A 13,712-nucleotide genomic window follows, 5' to 3' on the forward strand; every position below is an offset into this window, starting at 1 on the left:
GTGCCCTTCTACATCCCAAAGCGTCCCCTCACATCCCAATGTGCCCTCCTGCATCCCAAAGTGTCCCTCTATGCCCCAAAGTGCCTCCCCGCATCCCAAAGTGTCTCTTTATGCCCCGAAGTGTCTCCTTCTGCCCCGAAGTGTCCCCTCCACATCCCAAAGTATCCCCTGCATCCCAAGTTTCCCCATGTGCCCCGAAGTTTCTCCCTGCATTCCAAACTGTCGCTTTGTGCCCCAAAGTGTCCCCCGCCCGCATCCCAAAGTGCCCCCCTGCATCCCAAAGTGTCCCCTTGTGCCCGAAAGTGCCCCCTCGTGCCCCAAAGTTTCCCCTCCACATCCCAAAGTGCTGCCCCCGCATCCTAATGTGCCCTCCTGCATCCCAAACTGTCCCTTTGTGCCCCAAAGTGCCCTTTCCCCTCCATCCGGGGGAGTCCCCTTGTGCCCTGAAGTGTCCCATTGCATCCCAAAGTGTCTCTTTATTTGTCCTGCCCTGCATCCCAAAGTGCCCCAAAGTTTACCCCGCTGTCCCAAAGTGTCACCCCGCATCCAAAACTGTCCCCATCGTGTTCCCTCATGTTCCAAAGTGTCTCTTTGTGTCCCAAAGTGTCCCACCTGCTTCCCAAAGTGTCCCCATTGTGTTCCCTCCTCACCAAAACGTCCCTTTGTACCCCAAAATATTCCCCCTGCATCCTAAAGTCTCTTTGTGCCACAAAGTGCTTCCCCATCCCAATGTGCCCTCCTGCATCCCAAAGTGTCCCCATGTGCCCCAAAATTCCCCCTGCATCCCAAAGTGTCACCTCCTGTCTGAAAGTGTCCCTTTGTGCCCCAGAGTGTCCCCTCCTCTTCCAAAGTGCCCTCCCTGCAACCCAAAGTGTCCCCTTGTGCCCCAAAGTGCCCCCCTTTCCCTCATCCTTCTGTGGTACAAGGGGCACGTCTTGGAGGGCCACATGAAGGAACACCCAAAGGCCACCAGGAGATAAGAGGCACGGAGTCCCTGCTGGTGTCCCCAGGGACGTCCTCATGCCCCTGCCATCAACATCTTGTCCTCACAGCTGAACGGGCTCTTTATGTGGGAATACGTTGGTGGGCTCGTGCCAGGTGTCAGCTCCAGCTGTGGCAACTGTGTCACACAAACCTGCTGGTGGCATGGTCCCCATGGTCACTGCCCAGCTGGGAACCCTCCATCCCATTATATGGGATGCCAGGTCTGTGCCACCAGCGAGCTGGGATCCACGGGGATCCACCATCCCCTCTTGACCAGTGGGGAATCCTCCAACCCCCTGGAAAGCAGGTGGCAGAGGAGGTTGGGTTCTGCAGGGTGCCCCCAGCTCCAGCTGGGCACATCCCTTGTGCCACATCCTGAGTGAGCCAGGCCATCGCACTGTCCTTCATGGAGCCCACAATTGCCATCTCCCATCATCTGAGGTGACATGTGGCCAAGTCCTTCCCCTGAGACACTGCTCCTTCCTGTCCCCAACTGCTGGGCTTGTCCCCACTCGGTTTTTAGCCATCGGGGAAGATGTAGCTGTACTGGTTGAGGATGTGCTCCACCACCTGGTTCTGGAAGACCATGTGCATGGCCATGTTCCCCTCCTCACTCGCTGGCCGCAGCAGCGTGGGGCCAAAGACAATGGCGATGCTCTGCACGGACATGCGGTTCTCCTCCTTGTACTCGATCACCCTGTGGGGATGAGGGACAGTGTCATCTCCCCCTTCCTGCCACTGGCGTTGGTCTAGGGGGAGAGTGATGGCGTCACCTGCAGAGGTGGCGGAAAAGGACTTTCATGGTGTCGTGGTGAGCGGGCGGGAGAGAGAACACCAGGTCCCGGATGCACCGACCCCGCCTGGTGGGGTCCTGCATCTCTGCAAGGGGAAGAAAGACATGGTGGGGTGTTGGCTTGGGCAGCATCTGTCCCTGCTCCCATCTCCATCCCTTTCCCCACTCCCACCCCCATCCCATTCTCATCCCTATCCCCATCCCACCCCATTCCATCCCATCCCACCTCATTCCATCCCATCCCCATCTCGCCCCATCCCCATTCCTGTCCCCATCCTCATCCCATCTCCATTCCCATCCCATCCCCATTCTCAACCCCATCCCAGTTCCAGTCCCCATCCCCATCCCTATCCCTATCCCGTCCCCATTCCCATCCCCGTTTCCATCCCATCACATTCCCGTCTGCATTCCTGTCCCCATCATCATCCCATTCCCATCCTGTCCCCATTCCCATCCCATTCCCATGCCATGCCATGCTACTTCCAGTCCCCATCCCATCCCATTCCCATCCTATCCCATCCCATCCCATCCCATCCCACCCCATCCCATCCCTGATCCTCACTGATGGCAGCAATGAACTTGTCGAAGTGGCTGAAGGGGACGAGTGGCTCCAGCAGCTCTCTGAAGAAGAGCTTCAGCGCCCCGGTGACAACATGGATGTCCTCCCAGCGCCCGTCATCCAGGTCCAGGTGTTCGTCTGCAGGGCCGGGCAACACCTCAGGCAGGTCCCAGAGCCTCAAGGACAGACGAGTGTCCCCATCCCTCCCTTTCTTTCACTCATATCGTATTTGTCCCCCATTGTCACAGTGGGTGACCTTACCATGCTCCACTTTGTAGCGCAGCTTCTGGATGGTGGCCAGGTTGCCACTGATCCGGTATAGCCCATCGATGTCCAGACCTTGCAGAGGTGGAAGTGGAGATGGGGGAAGAGCTCTCAGCTAACCACAACCCACCCCGGGATGGGACACCAGCCACCACCAAGGGAGCTCTGGGCACCCATGTGTCCCCACTGTCCCCTGGGAGATGCCCACAGCTGGGTGGCACAAGGTGACAGTGACTAGTATGGCCATGCTAGTGCCCACAGTGCACTGGGATTCCAGGGAAAACCCAACCATCCAATCTAGGCTTTACACAGAGCTGTCTCCATCCCGGTGACCTCCACGTTGTCCCTGTCCCCAGCCTGGGGCCGTACCTCTCCTCTCCACGGTCTGGATGCACTGCAGGACGAAGCGGGGCACTGTCCCCCGCTCCCGCTCACACAGCGCTTGCAGGGAGCAGCCAAAAACCGGATCTGGAAAGAACAACAGAGGCTTGGGCATGGCTGGTGACACCGAGAGGATGCCCCGTGCTGGATGGGTGGAGGACAGGGATGGGGACATGGCAGGAGGGCCTGTTCCCATAAAGGGTGGCTGGAGGTGATGGGACATCCCCAACTCCATCTCCATAATGGTGGGGCAAGGTTGGGCTTGGTCTCCCAGCCCTCTTTCCCAGCTTCATCCCTGACTGTCCTATCCACCTCCCAGCCTGGGGACACCTCAAGGGGGCTCAGCCCCATCCCAACACCCACTCTTTAAGCACACCCACCCCAGAACCTATCCATGATGTAGCTCCATCCCAGCAACTATTCTTGATGTAGCCCCATCCCAGCACCCACCCTATCCCAACACCCACCCTTGCTGTAACCCCATCCCACCACCTACCCTTGCTGTAGCCCTGCCCCAGCACCCACCTTTGATGTAGCCTCGCTCGCGCAGGGACTGCAGTGTCGGTCGCCTCTGCAGGAACTTGCGGAGTTTGTTCCGGACTTTGCTGGAGTCGCTCTCATTGCTGGTGCTGCCCATCACCTGCCCAGGGGCTGATGGGGACAGGGCACAGGTCAGCATCGTCCCAAGGGACTGGGGTGCTTCTGCCACCGCAGTGCCCGTCCCTGTGCCAGGATGCCCAAGCTCACCTGCCCTCTTCTCCTCGCTTCCCCCCAGCTTCTCTCGGGATCCAAATTCAGCACTGCTCTCAGCATCCTCCTCGCCAGGGAGGTCAGTGCCCTGGGGAAGGGGCAGCGTGAGACCCCCCATGCCCGTCTCCGGAGTGGCAGGGCAGGGGGCGGTGGGTCCCTGCTCACCAGCCTCCCAATGCTGTCGGTGATTGCCTTCTGCCAGGCGGTGATGATCTGCTCCGAGTCGTGCTGGATGAGGAACTCTGAGCCCTCTCGTGTCTTCAGCTGGGGGAGCAGCAGGCAGTGGTCAGGACAGGACACGGGGCTGCCCATGGTCAGCCTCTACCACCAAGCTTCAGGGGCCAGGTTGGGGCTGAGAATGGCACCTAACTCATTACACTGATGACCCCAATTGCTGCTGTTTTGCAGGAAGCCAGGGTGGCTTGAACCCTCCCTGTGCAAAACTTGAGTGGAAAATAAGTCTGGGAGCCAGGATATCATAGAATCGCGGAATGGGTTAGAAGGGACCTCAAAGCCCATCCAGTTCCAACTCCGTCCCGTGGGCAGGGACACCTCCCACTGCACCAGGTTCCTTCAAGCCCCATCCAACCTGGCCTTGAATGCCTCCAGGGATGGGGCAGCCGCCACATCTCTGGGCAATCTAGGCCACCTTCATCGTGAAGAATTTCTTCCTAATGTCTGATCTAAATCCTTCCCCTTCCAATTTAAAACCATTCCCCCCCATCTTGTCCCTGCACTCCCTGATCAAGAGCCCCTCCCCAGCTTTCCTGGAGCCCCTTTCAGTACCGGAAGCTGCTCTAAGGTCTCCCCGAAGCCTTCTCTTCTCCGAATTGAACAATCCCAACTTTCTCAGCCTGTCCTCATAGATGTCATCCCTTGGTGACATCTCCATGCCCGTGGGAAAGGGACGGTACCCAGCAGCCAGTGTGTCCTTCTGCTCTCCTGTCCCCCAGTGTCCCTAACATCACCACCCTCAGAACATCCCCTTCACTGCTGGCAGGAGGAACTGGGCAGCTGGAGGCATCACCATTGACCCATGGGCCATGCGTGGACCCCGATGAACGCCTGATGTCCCCCCGTCACCCGGCTCACCTCCAGGACGTGCTTCTTGCTGGACTTGTCCTTGCTGGCCCAGGTGAGGGTGGCCCCACACAGCTCCACCGTGTGCTCGGGGGTGGTCAGGGTGCTGGGGTGCCGCTGAGGGAGCAAAGGGACCAGGGTGGCACCGCTGGCATCTGCCCAGAAGGGACAGGGACATCGGAGTCCCATGCTGCAGGGTGACTACGCTTTCCTTCTTGTGAAAGGCAGGAGGCACGAATGTCCCCCTGGGACATCCCTGTCCCCTCCCCTGGCATCACTGTCTTTCTGCAGGACCAGGACATGGGTGCTGCTGATGTCGTGGCCACCAGCTTAGGGACAGCCACTGTCACCTCCTGGGACATCCCCAGCCCTGCCTGAGGGTCCTCAGCTTTAGGGTGACAGCACAGCACCGGCACAGCATTACATGGAGAGCAGAGCCTGGGTGGTTGTCCCCAAGGAGTTTTTTGTCCCCTGGGTTTTACTCAGGGACAGAGCATTCCTGTGTTTCCAGGTGCTTTGGCCACGCCCTTCCCCCACCCCCCCAGCCTCTCTCCATCCATGTTAAGGGGTTTTCCAGAAGGATCCCCACAGATGGAGCCATGCACCCCCACTCAGCAGTGGGGCCAGCACCGTGTGGGGCCGTCTCCTCTCCTTCCTTTGCCGCCACCATCACTGCAGGGTGTTGCAAGACCCACGAGCAGCTTCTGCATCCGGGCAGCGGATGCTGGGCGCCAGTGGGTGCTGGGGGGGCTGGGATCGCTTCCACCCAGCTCTCCCTGATGAGCTCCACACACTCAGGAGGACACACCAACACTGGCATTGGCCCAGCTCCCGCACAGGGAGACCGTGGCTGTGCGAGGGGCAGTGTGAGGGCATGTGAAGAACCACCCTGGAGCTGGGAGAGGCACTGCTGGGGAGATGGGTCTGTCCTGTGGGTGCTGGGTCTGCCCAATGGGTGCTGGGTCTTCCCAATGGGTGCTGGGTCTGTTGTGTGGATGCTGTGTCTGTCCAATGGGTGCTAGGCTTACCCCATGGATGCTGACCCTATTCCAGGGTGCTGGCCTCGTTCTGTGGGTCCTGGCCTCATCCTGTGGGTCCTGGCCTTATCCCATGGATGCTGGCCCCCTCCTGTAGGTGTGAGCCCTATCTCATGAGCCCTGGGCTTGTTCCATGGCTGCTGGCCTTATCCCATGGGTGCTGGTCCTGTCCTGCGGTTGCTGGCCCTGACTCGTGTGTTCTGGCCTCATCCTATGGGTGCTGACCCTGTCCCATGAGCGCTGGCCCTGTCGCGCAGGTACCAGCCCTATTCTGCAGGTTCTGGCTCTGTCCTGCGGGCACTGGCCCCATCCCATGGATACTGGCTTCATCCCTTAGGTCCTGTCTCCATCCTGTAGGTTCTGGTCCCGTCCCATGGGTGCTGGCTCCATGCCACAGGTGCTGATCCCATCCTGTGGGTGCTGGCCCCACCGAGGCCGTTTGGGCTCTTACCAAGCCACCAGCAGCCGAGTGCTTGGAGTCCTTGAAGAAAGTGAGGATCCCCCCTTCCAGCACCGTCCAGGAGGAGCTCCAGTTCTTCCTGGGGAGCAGAGTGGGGGTCACACAGGGGGACGGCACACCCCCTGGCCTCTCTGCTCCCTGGACTCCCTTCTCCAGTGGCAGAGGCTGCCGGGATGCGCTTACCGCAGCCGCTTCCCTCTGTCCGCTGTCTTGGTCCGGTTGAGCACCCCAGCTTTTTCGAGGCTCTTAAACTGGAAGGCAAAGCGCAGAGGGGGGGTCAGGTTTGCCCCCTGCCCTCCCTGGTGCCAGGGTGGGGAGGGGCTGGGTGCCCACCTTCTCTTCCTTGAGCTCTGGGGCCGGTGGCACCGTGCTGTGCCAGGCAAAGAGCCCGCTGTCCTGGCTGGAGCCGCTGCTGGCGCGGTGGTGGCGGCCACCTGGGGGCACCTGCAGAGGGAGTGGGTGATGCCCGAGGTGTCACTTGCACCCACGGCACCCCAGAGCCCCCACCCCTGTTTTGTGGCCCATGGGGTGCTCGGCCCCCACCAGACATCCCCATCCTCACCTTTATCCCTACACATCCCTGTCCTCCTCCCTGTTGCCTTCCCCATCCTCATCCCCATCCCGAACACCATCCTTGTCCCCATCCATGTCCATATTCCCATTTCAATCCTTGTCCCCACCTTTCTCCTCATCCCTGTCGATATTTCCATCCCCATCCCTATCACCGTCCCTGTCCCCATCCCTGTCCATATTCCAGTCTCCATCCCTGTCCCTGTCCCCATGCCCGTACCGTGTCAGAGGTGAAGTGCTCGGGGTAGAACACAGCCCCTTCAGGGTAGCCATGGCTGTACCAGCCCAGCGAGGAGCCCAGCTCCTCGGAGCTCCTCAGGGACAGACCAGGAGCAGCCCCCTGATCATAGGAGCCCATAGGTGAATAGTCCTCCTCGGGATAACTCTCCAGCTCATCTGGAGACAGGCTGGGATAGTCTGTTTCTGGAGTAGGTGGCTGGAGAGAAGAGTCAAGTCAACATTTTGTGCCCCACCAAAAGCATCCGCATCCCCAAACCACGACCAGCCCAGGTGAGGACTGTCCCCAGACTGTCTCCATCTCAACTACCTCCATCTCCATCTCTAATCCCACACCCTTCTCCATCTTCAACTCTGTCTCCATCTCCATCCCCATCCTCTTCTCCATCATCTCTATCTCCATCTCCATCCCTGTCTTATCTCCATCCCCATCCCCATCTCCCTCTCCAACTCCATTTCCATCTCTGTCTCCATCACCATCTTCTTCTGCATCCTCATCTCCATCCCTGTCTCTGCCTCCATCTCCTTCTCCACTTCCATCTGCCTCCCTATCTCCATCTGCCTTCCTATCTCCATCTCCACCTCAACCTCCACCCCTGTTTCCATTCCTGTTTCCATCCCTGTCTTCACCTCCATCTCCATCTCCACCTCAATCTCTACCTCCAACTGCATCTCCATCCCAATTTCCATCTCCACCCCCTTGGTCCCCACTGGGTGCTCACCCTCTGCTCCATGAGGCCGTACTGCGTCACCCCAGGGTACATCTCCTGGGATCTCCCTCTGTTTCCCGCATTGGGGGGGTCCCACGACGTCTCACCTGTTACCGAATTATAGAAAAAAGCCTGTCCGCTGGCTTCATCCGTGTGCTGCTCCCACTCGGGATCCCATGGGCTGTGGGTGAGTGAGGAGGCAGGAGAGGTGACGGGACTCACTCCAACTTCTGCCCGCCCAAAGGGACAATCCCACGTGGTCTCGCCCGTCACCGGGTTATAATAAAACAAATGTCCACTGTCCGTGTCCGTGTGGGTCTCCCAGTCTGAAGTGGAGCTGTTGGGCTCCTCCACAGTTGAGGCGGCGGCTGCAGCTTCTTCCTGTAGCTCTTGGATGTTGAGGTAGATGGGGACGGGTGGCTCCTCCTGATCCTTGCGTGCCTGGAAAGGACATGGATGGGTCACTTGGGTGCTGTGGGTGATGATGTGTGCAGCGAGCTGCGGGACAGGGCTGCTGGGGATGGCATTCCTGGGAGGAGACCTCGTCACTGTCTACAACTGCCTGAAAGGAGGTTGTGGTAAGGTGGGTGCTGGGCTCTTCTCCCAAGCGATCGGTAATAGGACAAGAGGGAATGGCCTCAAGTTGCCACAGGGGAGGTTCAGCTTGGACATCAGGAAAAACATCTTCATGGAAAGGGTTCTCAGGCCTTGGCAGAGGCTGTTCAGGGAGGGGGTGGAGTCCCCATCCCTGGAGTGATTTAAAAGCTGGGCAGATGAGGTGCTCAGTGATGATTCAGTAATGGACAGGTACAGTTGGGCTTGATGATCTCAAAGGTCTGTCTCAGCCAAGTGATTCCATTATTCTATGATATCCCTGCCATGGTACCCAGCTGGTGGATGGGTGAGGGCACCTTGGGGCCAGATCCTGCCCTGCCCGGGCTGCTGGGACATCTCTCCTGCCCAGAACCCAGCAGACGCAGCCTCAAGACACCCTCTCGCATGGGGCAGGAGCTGCAAGTGATGGGATGTAGATGGCCTGGTGGTAGAATAGGCCACCCAGAGCGGGGCAGGGAGCACCCAGCTGGCAGTGGGGATGGGAGTATGGCCTGAGCACATGGAGACAGTTTAGGCTTGGGGCACTGTGGTCACCAGCATCAGCACACACTGTGCCTGCATCCCTGGATCTGCATCCAGGGCATCGGCATCAGCACATCAGCACTTGTATCTGCAGCATCTGCACCTACATGGTCTGCACCCACATCATCTGCACCTACATGGTCTGCACCTACATGGTCTGCATCCGCATTATCTGCATCTACACCACTGGCATCAGCATCCCAGCACTCATATCCACACCATCTGCTCCTGCATCATCTGCACCCTCAGCATCAACAACCATGTGATCGGTGCCCAACCCATGAGCCCCGCAACGCCTGCAACCTGATGCCCATCACCTGCACCTCCAGCCTCTGCACTCACCTCACCGGTATCAGCATAGAACACTCGCACCTCCAGTACCTGCACCCACACCTCAGCACCCTCGACATTAGCACCCTGGGACATCTCCAACACCCACTCCAGTCCCCCCGTCCCCCCATATCAGTACCCTGGGACATCTCCAACACCCACATCACCTGCACCCCCAGCCTCTGCCCTCACGTCACCAGCACCCAGACCAGCAGGTCCCGCCCTGCCACCGCCCCACCCCGCACCCTGACCCCACTGGCGAGCAGAGCCGGACGCTGAGGCCGACAGCTCCACCACCACCACCACATTCCCAAATAAGGCCCTGAGCACCCTCAGTGCAGGTGCCACTCGCCGTGGGGTCGATCAGGATGGGCGCGGACTCATCCTTGGGCCCAGGTGGCCGCAGGCTGTGGCCAGGAGTCCTCTCCTGGCACCCTTTGATCTCCCCAGCTTTACAGCCCCTGAGCCTCCCTCCAACGGCCGCGGGGACAAAGTTTCCCAAGCCCAGCCCTTCCCATCATCCTGGGATGGGGGAGGACAGTGGATTGTGACCTTGGGGACACCTTGGAGCATTAGGGGGGACAGCAGACTGCGTGTCTGCAGGACACCCCATCACCCTTCCTCCTACCACCTCACGACCCACCCAGCGGCGGCAAGAGGGGCTGGAAACTCAGCACGAGAGGCCACTATCGCTTTGGGGATGAGGGATATGGGGGGGACAATGGGGGAACCCTGGCATGGAGCCCCCCAGTGCCTCCCTCCATCCCATGGATACATCCCTGGGGGTTCTCTCCCAATGTGAGGGGTCTTGGTGCCCTTCACCACTTTGGGATGGGCATCTTGACACCCAAAGATGTCACCTCCAAAATGTAAACACCCGGGGAAATTTGGGAGGGAGCTTGGAGCGGGGAGGTGACCCCAGAGCACCCCCTCACCTACCCTGGCTGGGCGCACCCATGGGTGCTGCCTACCTTCCCACGGTGCAGCAGCCGCGACACCCTGCTACGGGACCGCTGCAGAGCGCCCGGCAGCCGGTCACCCATCGCGGGAGGCACTGGTGGGGCGGGCAGGCACCGAGACGCTCTGGTAACTCCAATGGCGCCCTGTGCTGAGCCTCGCGCCGGCACCACTTCCTGTTGGGGTTCGGGGAGAGGAAGACCTGCCTCCAAGCCCAGCGCTTGGCCCTGCGGCGGAATTGGCTCTTTTTTGGGGGGTGTTGTCGCCCCGTCAACCACCACCCATAGCCCATCACCCGCACTGGCAAAGCCAAGGCCAATGGAGCAAGAATCGCACCGGGATTATGTCATGGTGTGGATGCACCCGGAAAACTCCCCCAAAATCTAGGTTGGCCCATCTGGTATCATGCTGGTCCCCCACAATGGCACTAGGATGAACTGGGAGGTGGTTCCTGTGTCCCCCACAACACCAGGATCGCCGGGTCCCCACAGCCTATGTGGGAGATGCCCATGGTGGCCAGGTCAAGGCCCTGGGGTTGCTGATCCTGCCTGGATTTGGCCTCAGTTGGGTTTAGGCAGGGGAAGGTGAAGCTCTGATGATTGCATTGGGGTTGGGGACCGCGCTCGGTGCTTCCCCAGGGGCGATCGGTGGCTTTTGGGGTGCAAAGAGCACCCGGGGTTCATCCATGGAATGGTTTAGGTCGTAAGGGACCTCGAAGCCCATCCAGTTCCACCCCCTGCCATGGGCAGGGACACCTCCCGCTGGACCAGGCTGCATGGGGGGTGGCAGGGTGTAAAATGGGGTACAAACCCCAGTCCCCCAACACCAACACCCCCTTTCCCCCAGTAAAACACCCCCCCCCCCCAGCAGTGCAGCCCCGTGAGCCCCCTCGAGTGGGGGACACAGGGGCTCAGAGAGCTGTGGGTGCCTGGGGTTTCCCCGAAAAGAGATGTTGGGATGGGAGGACAGAGATGTGGGTCCTCCCCTCTGCCATTACCCCCCCACCCCGCTATTGATGGCAGGTGAGGGGCTGGGGGCGCCCATGGGTGCTCCCCCATGGAGGGTTGCAGTGGGGAGGCCCAGGTGGGGGGCACAAAGGGCCCCTTTCTACTTACTGGCATAGGGTGAGGGCGGGTTTTGGGGTGCCTGCTGTCCTGCACCCAGCACCCACCTCGGCCCTGGGTGCTGCGCCCAGGTGAGACACCCGCCCCAGCAGGGAGGAGTTGCTGCACTTCCCTGTTAACCCCTTTCTGCCTCCTCTTGCTCCAGGGATGCTGCCAGGACGGGGTGCGGGACCCCCCAAAGATCTCTGGGTGGCACTGAACATCCCTGGGGACCTCATGGTGGCACGAGGGCTCTGTGCCCCATGGGGCCCTGATGTGGGAGCAGAGGGGACCTAGGTGAGCCCGGCACATGAGTGCCTGCGACAGTGGGGAAACTGAGGCATGGAGCAGGGAGGCTGAGCTTAGAAGATTCTCAGGCTTTGCTCACCTCCCCAAGGTGAAAATCGTTGGCAAACAAGTATCGGAGGTGTAGGGGGGGTAGACCCACAGGTTTGCCCATGGGATCAGCTCAGTGGGGGGAACAGGGTGTCCCGTGGTGGCAGTGGTGCCAGGGAGCCCCTGGGTGCCACCCTGCCCTGTGCCAGGGGGTGTGGGGTTGTGCTACGGGGAACATGTGGCCCTGAACCAGTTGGGGGTCCCAAGCGTCCTGCCTTCCCCCTTCCACCCCCCAGTGCTGCCTTTGGGGAGGTCACCAGGGGTGTCACCGTACCTGAGCTGCATGGGCCGACCCCGGCCACCTCCTGCCTGTGTCCCTATCTTTTCCAGGGGTGTAGAGGGTCTCAGAGCGGCTCTTGCCGAGTGGGCGAGCATGTCCTGGGGGGTCCCGATGTGACCCTGTAGCAGTGGCACCACATGGTGCCGGCGTCACCTGTGCCAGGTCATCCAGGGAGTGCGAGGGTCGCACTGGCTCGGTGGGGTGTGGGCTCAGCCCGGGGGGGGCTCGAAAAGAGCTGAGCACTGGCAGCGAGTCCTTTGTAAACCCCGAGTCCCTCCTGGACCCCAAGTCTCTTGTGGGCACCAAGTCCTTCCTGGACCCCAATTCCCTTGTGGATACTGAGTCCCTCTTGGACCCCAACTCCTTCATGGTCACCGAGTCCTTCGTGGTCACCGAGTCCTTCCTGGCTGCCAAGTCCCTCCTGGGCACTGCGCATCCTCCAGGCAGCTCCTTGGTCTCAGTGGTGCCAAGGAACCGATACTCATAGTCCAGCGTCTGCTGTGAGGCGAGTGGGGCTGGATCCGCCCCGGTGTGTCCCGGTGTTGGGGGGTCAAGTGTGGCCGGGGTGGCAATGGGGGGCAGCTCCTTCACATACTGGGCAGGGATGTAGAAGGGCCGGGCGTCCCCGCTCCTCTTGACGTGCCACCAGTGGTGGTTGGTTCGTTTGAGCAGGACATAGCGCTCGTTGGGTTTGATGGAGACCAAGGTGCCGTCCTTGGCTCGGTACTCAAAGCCGTACTCCACCAGCACCAACACCTCCTCTGCCGGCACTGCTGCCTCCATGGCCATCCTGTGCCTCTGCCTGCGGAAAACAGAGCAGGGAATGGGTGATGGCAGCTCTCCTCCCTCTTGGGGTGCATGAGGACCCCAGCAGAGATGAATTAGGGGTCCCTGGTGAGGTCCAACCACAAACATTCCTCAAACTGCCCAAACCTGCTTGAAACAACTCCAGGATAGCCTAAACCGTCCTCACCCACCTCCTCACCCACCGTCTTTGTCCTCACCCACCATTCCCAAGCCCCCAAAGCCCCCAAGCCCCAAGTCCGTGAGCCCCCCAAGCCACCGAGCCTCCCAGTCTCACCTCCAGACGGCGTTGGGGTGCACAGGCGCACGGCGGGTCCCGCTCGTGCCTGCGTTGGGCTGGTCCCAACTCGCTCTGGTTTCCTGCTAGTGCCTTGTCGAAAGACAGGGTTGGGCTTCACACCGGTGTTGGGTGCCCGGCCCTCTGGCTGGAGGAGAGGGGCGGTGGGGATCCGGCTGGTTTCCTCCCTTTGGGGTGGAAGGGAAGGGGCAATGGTGGAGGGGACCCGCTGTCGCCTGGCTGAGGAAACAGCTCCTCGGGAGGTTCCTGCTGCAGGAAAGGCCCTGCCCCACAGCTGAGCCGGGATCTGTGCCGCTGCCGGATCCGGCACAGCCTCCCCGGGCAGGGGGATGGGACCCTCTGTCCTGGGGGAGCTGCTCTGGATTTGTCCTCCATGCCAGGGAGTCCCACTGGGGTCCCAGTGCTGGTGGGTGTGACCCAAACCCTCCCGGGAACTGGGGTGGTGGGGAAGGGGAGAAAGAACAGCTGGAGATGCCAACAGCGGTGGAAAGGAGATAGGAAGGAAAACGGGGCAAGGAAAATGGGGCAGGGTCCTTCAAGCATTCTGCAAAAGCCTGAAGGATTGGCAGGGAGGATGGAGGA

The 13,712-nt window shown here is 60.4% G+C and overlaps 1 protein-coding gene across 4 annotated transcripts; it reads right to left on the reverse strand.

The window, feature by feature from the left end:
- Nucleotides 1-532: 532 nt before the first annotated feature.
- Nucleotides 533-13,366, reverse strand: ARHGAP27 (Rho GTPase activating protein 27). 4 transcript variants are annotated; one of them, XM_054088710.1, is made up of 16 exons: nucleotides 13,110-13,366; nucleotides 12,023-12,830; nucleotides 7,838-8,266; nucleotides 7,099-7,314; nucleotides 6,642-6,752; nucleotides 6,492-6,559; nucleotides 6,300-6,387; nucleotides 4,824-4,928; nucleotides 3,897-3,995; nucleotides 3,729-3,819; nucleotides 3,507-3,632; nucleotides 2,970-3,068; nucleotides 2,598-2,675; nucleotides 2,340-2,474; nucleotides 1,758-1,863; nucleotides 533-1,681 (listed from the first exon to the last, which is right to left on the reverse strand). In XM_054088710.1, exons 2-16 carry the CDS (start codon nucleotides 12,815-12,817, stop codon nucleotides 1,504-1,506), a joined length of 2,724 nt encoding a protein of 907 aa, XP_053944685.1. In that variant the 5' UTR covers nucleotides 12,818-12,830; nucleotides 13,110-13,366; the 3' UTR covers nucleotides 533-1,503. The 4 variants fall into 4 exon arrangements, with proteins under 4 accessions (XP_053944685.1, XP_053944686.1, XP_053944687.1 ...); XM_054088711.1 differs by lacking the exons at nucleotides 12,023-12,830; nucleotides 13,110-13,366 and adding an exon at nucleotides 10,264-10,438 and having other exon boundaries at nucleotides 538-1,681; XM_054088712.1 differs by lacking the exons at nucleotides 12,023-12,830; nucleotides 13,110-13,366 and adding an exon at nucleotides 11,365-11,431 and having other exon boundaries at nucleotides 539-1,681.
- Nucleotides 13,367-13,712: the final 346 nt, after the last annotated feature.

Source organism: Cuculus canorus, chromosome 25 (genome assembly GCF_017976375.1).
Source record: "Cuculus canorus isolate bCucCan1 chromosome 25, bCucCan1.pri, whole genome shotgun sequence".
NCBI lineage: Eukaryota > Metazoa > Chordata > Aves > Cuculiformes > Cuculidae > Cuculus > Cuculus canorus.